General features: G+C 42.1%; 1 protein-coding gene across 1 annotated transcript in view; it reads right to left on the reverse strand.

Moving 5' to 3' along the window:
• The window catches only part of LOC126394956 (trichohyalin-like), a 19,785-nt gene that overhangs the window by 7,834 nt on the left and 1,677 nt on the right, over positions 1-10,274 (reverse strand). Inside the window, exons 2-5 of the mRNA XM_050052107.1 lie at positions 8,374-8,488; positions 7,911-8,258; positions 6,707-6,985; positions 6,453-6,629 (exon numbers count right to left, since the gene is read on the reverse strand). Coding sequence (XP_049908064.1) covers positions 6,453-6,629; positions 6,707-6,985; positions 7,911-8,258; positions 8,374-8,479 — 910 coding nt within the window. The 5' untranslated portion in view covers positions 8,480-8,488. The remainder of the gene's footprint in view (positions 1-6,452; positions 6,630-6,706; positions 6,986-7,910; positions 8,259-8,373; positions 8,489-10,274) is intronic.

Below are 10,274 nucleotides of genomic sequence, written 5' to 3' on the forward strand. Positions count from 1 at the left end.
TGTTTCACCCTCACCTTACAGTCACACTGTGATTTGGTTCGAGAGTTTAGTTTCACTTTCATTTGTAACAAAAGAAGCGATACTGTAAATGAAACAATATATATAGCAGGCCTCCATCTGTATCTGTTTATGAGAGGAGCTGCAGGCTGTAAAGTTCAGGCTTCAAACACAGACTGATTAAACACATTATTTCCTACATGCTGTTGCATGTTCCTACGACGCTCCCCAGGGGACACACATCTGCGGCGCAGAGGAGAACACACGGCGGGTCACCTCTTATTAAAATCATTTTATAATTCATATGTGATGTAAAGACCAAGCTAAAGGCATGAACACATAACTATACAGCATTTATTAAAACACCTGCATACCTGCTGCGTCCCTGTCAGAGTTTGCTGGAGGCGCTCCACGGTCAAAGTCCAACAGAGAAAAAAAAAAGGCAGGTGTAGGGCGGGTACTTCCGGTCACCTGGAGGCTCATGTTTCACGAGCTCCTGCCTCCAAGGTATGCACATGATATGCGTTTAATGTAAGAAAATTATACATAGTTAAAAAAAAGTTCGTCACATCACAGTATAAAAATAAAAATAATCGCATTTGACGCTTCTGTGTGTCGTGAAAAGTCCAGTANAAAAAAAAGGCAGGTGTAGGGCGGGTACTTCCGGTCACCTGGAGGCTCATGTTTCACGAGCTCCTGCCTCCAAGGTATGCACATGATATGCGTTTAATGTAAGAAAATTATACATAGTTAAAAAAAAGTTCGTCACATCACAGTATAAAAATAAAAATAATCGCATTTGACGCTTCTGTGTGTCGTGAAAAGTCCAGTAATCTTTATTTGAGTTTAGGGACTGTTCTTAACTTATCAGAGGAGGAGGGTGGCTGAGATGTGACTTTGTTTGTTGTCCCTTCCTGATGGTACAAATATGTTTCCTTGAGCCCTGGGGAAAAAAACACGACCCCCCTTCACCATAAATAAGTTATTAGAAATTTAAACCTGCCCTTAGATTTTTAAATGTAAAAGGTAAAAACTGAAGACAAAGTCCTGGAGCTGAAAAAAGCCTTAGTTTTTCCACTCTTGTCATTTGTGCTGGTTAGTTTGAACAAATGGTTCATTTTTGGCCAAATGTTAAGTGAGACGTAGAACAAAGTGATTTTGATGAAATATCACTATTTTAAGCTCAGATCTGGTTTTTTATTTTATTTTTAAGTTTCTGACTATGAAAAATGATTTTATTCTGGAATTTGAAAATAAACAAAGAAAATAAATCATCGAAATTTTTAAAATAATAATAATAATAGTAATAATAATATCCTGGAAACTTATTAAAGCAAAAAAAATGGCTAACAATCTTTTAAGAAAAATTTAAAAAAAAAATCTTTAAAAGGAGAACAAAATTTGCCTAAAAGTAAAAATAATAATAATAATAATAATCACTCTTGTCGTTCATGCAAAAGGTTTTTTCAGATATTGTTCAGATATTGTAAATCTGATGATCATTTCTGTGTTTACAGTTTCTTGCTATGATAAATGGTGTAATGTTGGCATTTTGTAAAGAGAACATGCTGCATGTTCTCTTTACAAAATGGTCTGTGGATATTCTCATTTATCCAGGTCAATTCCATTCTGGCAACAATTAAATCGTAGGCAACTGGACTTTGATTTTGTCTAGAAGATGTTTCGCCTCTTATCCAAGCGGCTTCATCAGTTCTCAACGCATCGGTCTGACTAGTCCTCACTAGTCTGACAAACAGTGGAGTAAGACTCAGGTTTTTAACCTCTGTGGAGGTGTACACCCACCACCCTCATAAGACAATACTTCGTTAGTGGAGTTTCACTGGACCATTGTTTGGGTCAGGTGAGTCACACTAGTGAACGACAGTCGTTACGAGTGAGTGGGGCCACTGGTGAGCGACAGTCGTTAGGCATGATGTGTGGTTACCAGTGAACGACTGTCGTTGTGATTCTTTGAGCCACTTGAGGTTAGTTTCGGGCAGTCTTTGTTGTTCAATCTCTTAGGTACAGCAGCAAGGGCCGCATTGTAAATGGGGATAGGTGGTGTCTCAGACCACCTCCCCTGTTTAGGGACGGCTTCTCTATTTTAACGTAGATGGATTCTTTCACCCCTCTTTCGAACCATCTGTCCTCTCTGTCCAAGATTTTCACATTGCTGTCCTCAAAGGAGTGAGCCTTCTCCTTTAGATGTAAATAAACAGCAGAAACTGGACCTGAGGAGTTTACAAAATGCCAACATTTATCCCCCAAATTATCACCAAAATTGGGAAAAATCCCCCAAAATGGGACGGCATGTATTCTTTCAGAATATGCAGTAACATATACAAACTACAGTCATTTAAATTTGGATGCTCCTCCCCTGAACCAAAACATAAATCCCTCCTCAGTGCTTGAAAAAACTGACATGCCTCCCCTTTTTGCACCACCTCCTCCTCCCTCACAAGTAACAAACAGTCCCTGATCTTATTTCTAGTTTCTTCTTCTCCATCTTGTCCGTGAAAAGGACGCATTGGTGACATGACAGTTCATGCACAGCAGGGGGCAGAGTTCAACTTTTCATGAATCTACAGTGTGAGTGAAACAGCAGAAATGTAAAGGGACAATAATCAGATCTTCAGTAAAATACTAATGCTACACAGTGAAAATACTCCACTGCAAGTGAAAGCTCTGCATTCAAAACACAACATGAGTAAAATTATGTAAATATTATCAGCAAAACGGACTCAAGTAGTGAAAACAAAAGTATGTGTGTTGCAGAAAGTTGTTTTTATATTTTATCTGATGTTTTAGAATGAATATTCCTGCAATAATTTATATGCAGAAACATGAAATAAATATTACTCTACACTTCATAAGTTATTTGATCTATGTATATTATGTAGTTCTTTAGATATGCTCATTTTTATGAGCAGAGTGCAAAAGTAACAGGGTAGATATATCACTTCTGCCTCCAGCACCACTGTGGGTTTACGTGTGATTCGCACCACACAGAACACAGCGCAGTGATGTCATTATGAGCATACAACATGATGACATGGAAGACAGACGTCTTTGCTCTCTGCTGCAAAAAGAATGAATGTTCTAGCCATTATTGTTATTGTTTTGTTTTTAGATTGCTTTAAACAAACAACGATCTCCCGTGGCCGTCAACAGGATGAGCATTTTTAAAGGGTTAAGTAGAGAACTTAAGTAAATGTACTAGGAGGGAAAGAATTAAAGAAACTTCTGTGCCGTCCTCTCATTGCAGGAGAAATGCTGTCTATAATATGTTGGCGTACAGTATTTGAGTTTAACCTGATGTCTGACAAGTTTAAGGCCCACTGAAAACTGCAGATCATTGTTTAATGTCGCATCTTTTTGTGACAGTGAGCACACTGACCTAAAAAATGGCACAATTCTTTCTTTGTGTTAATTTCCCTTTGCTGAAGCTCAGCGAGAAAAACTGTTAAAGAGGGAGCTCCATACTAAATCGACTAAATACATTGTGAATTTGAATGCCTTTATTGTCACTGCATGAAGCATACAAGAAAATTTGTTGTCTTTCCTTAAAGGGAACTGTATTCTTCCACGCACACGTACGCACACACACACACACACACACACACATGCACAGAGTAAAAAGTAGAACATTTAAATACATAAAGCAAAGCAAAGTACAGTGTGCTTGTTATTGAAGTATATCATTGTTGTGAGTTCAGTTCGTAGATTTGGATAGAAGAAGATTTGGATAGAAGAAGTACGAGTCTTTATGGCTCTGTAGCATCTTCCAGTGGCGCAGTGGGAGACCAATGATCTTTTGTGCAGTTTTTATGATCCCCTGCAGTGCCACTCTGTCAGTTGCCGAGCAGTTTCCGTACCAGACTGTGATGCAGTATGTCAGTAAGCTCTCTACTGTGCAATTGTAGAAAGACTTCAGTCTGGCAGAGAGGTGGGCCTTCTTCAGGGTTCTGATTAAGCAAAGTCTCTGTTGGGCCTTCTTGACCAGAGCAGCAGAGTTTACAGACCACTCGAGGTCCTCGCTGACGTGGAGGCCAAGGAATTTAACATTGGGCACCCTCTCCAAACTGTCATTTCTCCAGCAGTGTTTGATTTACGAGCACACACTTAAAATCTATTTATGGTATAAAAAATGATTAAAACAATTATTAAAACATTTCCCCCAAAACTGTATTTGGGGGAAAAGACCAGTGGCTGTGGGCCAAATCAGATCAGTGCACCCCTGGCTTGTTGGTCTTTATATTTTGGTCCTGTCAAAAACAATCTTACAATAAATAAGTGATATTTTCATGGTTAAAATCTCAAACATTTAATTCAAAAGACCTGAATGAACACAGATAAATTAGCTGCGCAGTGTAGATGTTGTAAGCTGCGTGCTCCTCCTCCTTCTTCTTCTTCTTCTTCTTCTTCTTCCAGTGTCCTAATGTCAGCTGTTTCCTGAGCTATCCATCGGCTCCTCCTGTTGGTCTCCCTGACACAAAGCTGCATGATCCTGTTGTCAACTATGATCCATTCCTTCAGGTTCATCTGTTATTGGACACTCTTTTAGCTGTTTGAAAGTCTTCTGTGTTGGCTCTCTGTCTTCTTCCCGAGGCCTCTTCTTACCAACTATCTGTTGATGATCTACATGAAACTCTTTCACTTGTATATGTTGTTGTTTTCCTCTTCTTTTTGCTTTCTTTATAGGTCTTACATCAATCTCCATCTGCTGTACGTCCTGACACTCAGCTCCTCTCTCTGAGAGACTCTTAAAGAAGTCCTGTATCTGCTCTGTGCCGTCTTCCTTTACGTCCAGTTGTTGTTGCACTGCCTGCTGCTGTCCTTCCTGTCTGACCTCCTTGACCTCCTTTGGAGTTTCAGTAATGTCAGCTCCTTTCTTTCTCCCCAGCCCCTGTTTTCGTCTTTCTTTCCACGGTATCCATTCCCTCTTGGTGGACTGCTTTGGCTGCTTTTTGGTTTCGTCCATCTTTCTCAGAGATGTTTCTTGCTGTTGTTTCTCTGCCTGGAGCTCCTTCTCTTGCTTTTGTCCTCCAGCTGTGTCTTCATGTACTTTGAGGTCTGGTGTCTCTGTTATTTCCCCACTGACTGATGGAGGCTTATCCTCTCTTCCATCCCCCTTTCCCTCTGTTTCCTCCGCTTTCTTGTTAATGTGCTCCTCTTGTTTGTCTGCTTTACTTTCTGTCGTTGTAGTTACGTCCCTCTGATCTTTGTCTTTCTTATTCTCATGTTCAGCCGTCTGTTCTGGTCTGTTGGCATCTAAAACTTGCTGGTTGTCTCCTCCTTCCTGTGTTTTGAGCTCTGTCCTCTCTGACTGAAGCTTCCTCTCATTCTCCATCTTCTCTTCCTTCAGTTTCTCCTCTTGTTTCTCTGCTTTCCTTTCTGTCGTTCTCTGAATGTTACTCTGGTTTCCCTCCTGACCTTTGTCTTTTTGATCCTCATGTTCTGCTTCTCTCATCTCCTGTTTTCTGTCTTGTAATAGATGTTGGCTGACATTTCTTTTCTGTGGTTTGAGCTCTATGTCGTCCTTCTCTGTCTCTTTTCTTTTCTGCGTCTCTGATTGAAGCTTCGTCTCGTCCTCCACTGTCGTTCTCTCTGCCTCTGGTTGTGATGGATCTCTCTGGTTCTTCTTCCGTCCTATCGATCCAGAACCTCCCTTTTTCACTTGCTCCTTCTCTTTCATATTTCTTTTCTCTTTTTTGTCCTCATCAGTCATTGGCTCTTGGTGTATCTCTTCTTCGGTCTGTACATCCTGATCAGTGTGGACATTTTGCAGTTGTTCTTTTGGTCCTTCTGCCTCCACCAGGACTGTTGACAGTTGCCCTTCAACTGGTTTCATCTTCTGCTCTACTCCACCCTCGCCCCGATCACGTAATACTTGTCTACCTGTCATGTCCTGCTCTTGGTGATTTTCTCCTTCTGTTGGAATTGAAGGTACTTCTTCATTCTTTATAGATTTCAATTCCCTCCCTTCTCCTGTTCTGTCCATGTCTGGTTTTGTCACAAGCTGGTTCTGGTGTGTTTCTCTTTCAGCTCCAACCTGTGGGTCTTCATGTTCACTGTGAGACTCGATCTTCTCCTCTCCTCTATTGTCCACATTATTCTGTCCTTCACTTCCTGCCATAAGAGGTACCCTTTCTCCTTCTCCTTCCACCACGACCTGAAATCCTGTTTTATCACTTCTACATGTGTCCGTCTTTTCTGCCTCGGTCTGCTCAGGTCCGTCTTCATGGCTCCTCCTCTTGTTTTCTGTGTGAAAAGAGAAGCAGGAAAGACGGGCAATGTTTGTCAAGAAATCAAAAATGATGCAACTGAAAACATTAATTAACGTGTCAAATTAAAATCAGTTCATAAATACTGTTCTTTAAATATCAGTCTGTAATCAAAAGGCTGCAGCAGGACACTGAACATGCAGAGAGAAGTGAAATCATTTTATCACTTACTGAATTTCTTTTGTCTCTGTTTCCACACGACAAAGACAGCAGCAGCAATTAACACCAGAGCAGCACAGCCTATAACTGAGCCAATAATAACTTGTTGACTACCAGGAGTAACAGGAGTACTGGGAGTACTGGGAGTAACAGGAGTACTGGGAGTACTGGGGACCATGAAGAAATGATCTGAAATGATAAAACACAGAAGGTGATGTTCATATGAAGTCTGAATCACATGATTAACACATATGAAGTGTACTAACCTGGAACCAGGACGTGTGTCTCTCTGGTCTGGTTGATGTTCTTCTGATGGACTCTACAGGTGAAGTTGTTGCCGTGTCTCTTGTCCACAGTCACATTGCTGCTGACAGTGTAGAGGTCATCAGGACCTCTGAGTGTCTCTGTAGGTCCAGCAGAGAGGAGGTTTCCCTCAGCGTCCAGCCACAACACCTCAGGCTCTGGATACCAGCCTGCAGACTCACACTGTAGAACCACTTCACTCATGGTTTTAGTCATCTGGATTACAGGTGAGGAGACGGCACCTGAAGATGAGAGGCTTTATAAGCTTCTACAAGTGGTGGTGTCACTGAGGGTGTAAACTGAAAACACTGTGGGGATACTTTGACATGCAGACTTGAACTGGGACAATGCAGGAGCAAAATCTTGAATCATATTTGATCAGCTCAGTTCACGAATAGTTATTGACATGACTGACAGAGACTCCCCGGCTCTGATTGGTTGTTTCTGACGCACTTTGCTGACTCTAGCAAATGCCACTAGGTTCAGTAGGAGGAGGCGGGATAGAGTGACTGTTTCAGCAAACATAAAAAGTTATTTTCATAAAAGTCCTTGTAAGAGCCAAGTACATCTTTCCACTCAGCAGACATGAACTGTATTTAGTATGTGTGCACACTGGGTGGCGCTGCATTGATATTTTGAGCATTAGTGCATGAAGGTAGGAACAACATTGTTGCCGTCAGGTGTTTCACCTCAGAAGGGCAAAATGTTTTGACTCATATTTTGGAGCTTCGCCTAACACTTGCAGCTACATGGAAGTTCCACCCGGCCTGACCTGCTGATGCACTTTGCACGTTTGATACCACAACTTCTTTGTTTGTGTTGAGTTGAGACAGTAAACTGTGGGTTCCAGATGCAGGACAATGACCGTATTTATTCATACCACCAAACACAGGTTGAATAAATGTCCATTTCTTTGTCTTTTGTCAAACTGAACACAACTTTCAGCACGTTGCACACTGTCCTGCACCACAGCAGTCACTGACCTGTTGCCCTTCCAGTGTGAAACACCTGATGTCAACAATGTTGCTCCTACCTTTACACACTAATGCTCAAAATATCAATACAGCGCCACCCATTGTGCACACATAGTGAATACAATTCATGTCTGCTGAGTGGGATGACGATGCTCTTCGTAAAACGTAAAATAAAATGTTTGTGCCCACTCACCAACAACCAGCTGAACAGTCAGAGCTCTGTCTCTGTCTATTTCTGGAATGAAACATCTGTATGTTGCCTCATCAGATCTTCTCACGTTGGACAGTTTCAGTGAAACGTTTCCGTGCTTCAGTTCATCAGTGAACACTGATGTTCTTCCTCTGTAGGACGGATGTTTTTTACTCTCCAGTTCCACACCGTCACGCCACACCACCACAAACCTGGGGTCCAGGTCGGGTCTCGCCCACTCTACTAACATGTCAAAGACATTCATGGCAGGCTCCAGGTTACACGGCAAAATGATGTCATCACCGACTAATGCCACTATTGGCTGAGACGGACCAATCAGCTGAGACTGACCTGAAAACAAACAGGTTTTTGATTCTGATTTCTGCAGCACGATACACTCTACACTTTGGATGACTTACTTTACATGTTAACATAAACCAGAGTGTCAGTGATGAGTGTGATTCACCTGTACATGAGTGTATCAGGGCGAGGAAGACAACAGGGTGGAAAAGCAGGACAGTGAAGGCACCAAACTGGAAGTTCAGAGACTGTCTGTCCGTCACGTGAAGCATCCTGGAGCTCTGAAAACAGAAATGAAACATTATGAATACAGAAAAATACTCCAGAGGGGGCAGAGTAGGTGAGGCTCTCTGGTCTTGTTGATGAGGCCAGCTGCAGATGGAAAGAAACTATTTTTGTGGCGTGAGGTTTTGGTCCTGATGCACCGCAGCCTCCTGCCAGAGGGGAGAGTCTCAAAGAGTTTGTGTCCAGGGTGGGAGGGATCAGCCACAATCTTTCATGCAAGCACCAGAGTCCTGTCTAATTTACCACAGATAGCAATACAAACAGGGCAGCTAGTTATATCTTTATTATGTGCCAATTATTTTCCTGATTATTTATCTAGTCTGTAAAGTGTCATCAAACACTAAAAAAAAATCACAGTTTTAGTTTAGTTTAATTTCAGTTAACTGTGTATATTTTCACTTGAATTACTGCCTTGTGGTTGCAGCATGCCTTTGTAAACCGGTCAAGTAACAGTTCACATCCACGTCAGACTCATGTGTAGCCATGACAGTTGGCAAAGCTTGTACAATCTGTACTATCAGCACAGTTTCTAGACGGGCACCAAAGATTAGCGTCACCAATTCGGTATCAAACAAAATGGAGGAATTCCTTCCAGACCTTCTTGAGAAATTGTGCTCATGAGAATAAGTCACAGTGACCGTTGACCACCAAAATCGAATCAGTTCATCCTTGAGTCCAAGTGGAGCTTTGTGCCACATTTGAAGAAATTCCTGCAAGGCGTTCTTGAGCAGCCCGGTCTCACTCCGAAGTCGTCCAAATCTGGTGATCGTGCAGTAACTTGTAGACACAGAAGGAAAAAGACGTCCTTTATCGTCTGATAATACACAGCCGGTCGCCATTATAGTAATGTGGGTTAGGGTTAGGGAGAAGAATGATATTTTAACGTGCCAAAAGCCCAAGGTGAGCAGGCAGGAGGGGTGGTGGACTCAACAAACACTGACTTTCACCCAGGAGAGTGGTGTTCACATCCCTTAAGATTCTAAAGCCAAACCCTGTTGTTCTTTTTTCTAACCCTAACCACATGTTTTGTTGCCTAAACCAACACTTTCTCACTTCGACCTCGTCACGGTCATGGACTTTCCACATATGACGTCCAAGGTACCCTGGGTGTGTTGGTTGTTGACTCTCCAGGACGCTGTGTCAACTTCAGCCTGTTACATGCATTGTCTTCTTTAAAAATACACTTCTGTTTTCACAGGAAATGAACAGTTTGCATACAGTCTCTTTCAAAATAAACTCACCATTTCAGCACAACATCATGAATTGGTGTTTTTTTTTTCCTCTAACAACAAAAACACACAGTTAGGCTTTGGAATCTTACGGGACATGAACATCGCTCTCTCAGATGAAAGGCGATGGTTGTTGGGCCCATCCACCAACCCTCCCACCTACTCCAGTCAGACTTTTGCTGCCTTAACATCCGTCCTTTGCCGCCGCTGGGCGCCATTAAACTATAAGGTATCATGCTGACGATAAAAGGACGCCTTATTTCATTGGTATCTGACACGCAAGTCACTGCCCAAGCACCGGATTTTGATGACCTCGGAGTCCCAACCCAACCACCTGCGTGTGTTGTTGGAGGAACCAAACCATCAAGTTGCGGTGTTGTAGTGACATAGTGCTTTTATTTTGAAAGAGACTGTATGCAAACTGTTCATTTCCTGTGAAAACAGAAGTGTATTTTGAAAACAGACAATGCATGTAACAGGCTGAAGTTGACACGGCGTCCCAGAACGTCAACAACCAACACACCCAGGGTACCTTGGACGTCATATGTGGACG

Source organism: Epinephelus moara, chromosome 8 (assembly GCF_006386435.1).
Source record: "Epinephelus moara isolate mb chromosome 8, YSFRI_EMoa_1.0, whole genome shotgun sequence".
NCBI lineage: Eukaryota > Metazoa > Chordata > Actinopteri > Perciformes > Serranidae > Epinephelus > Epinephelus moara.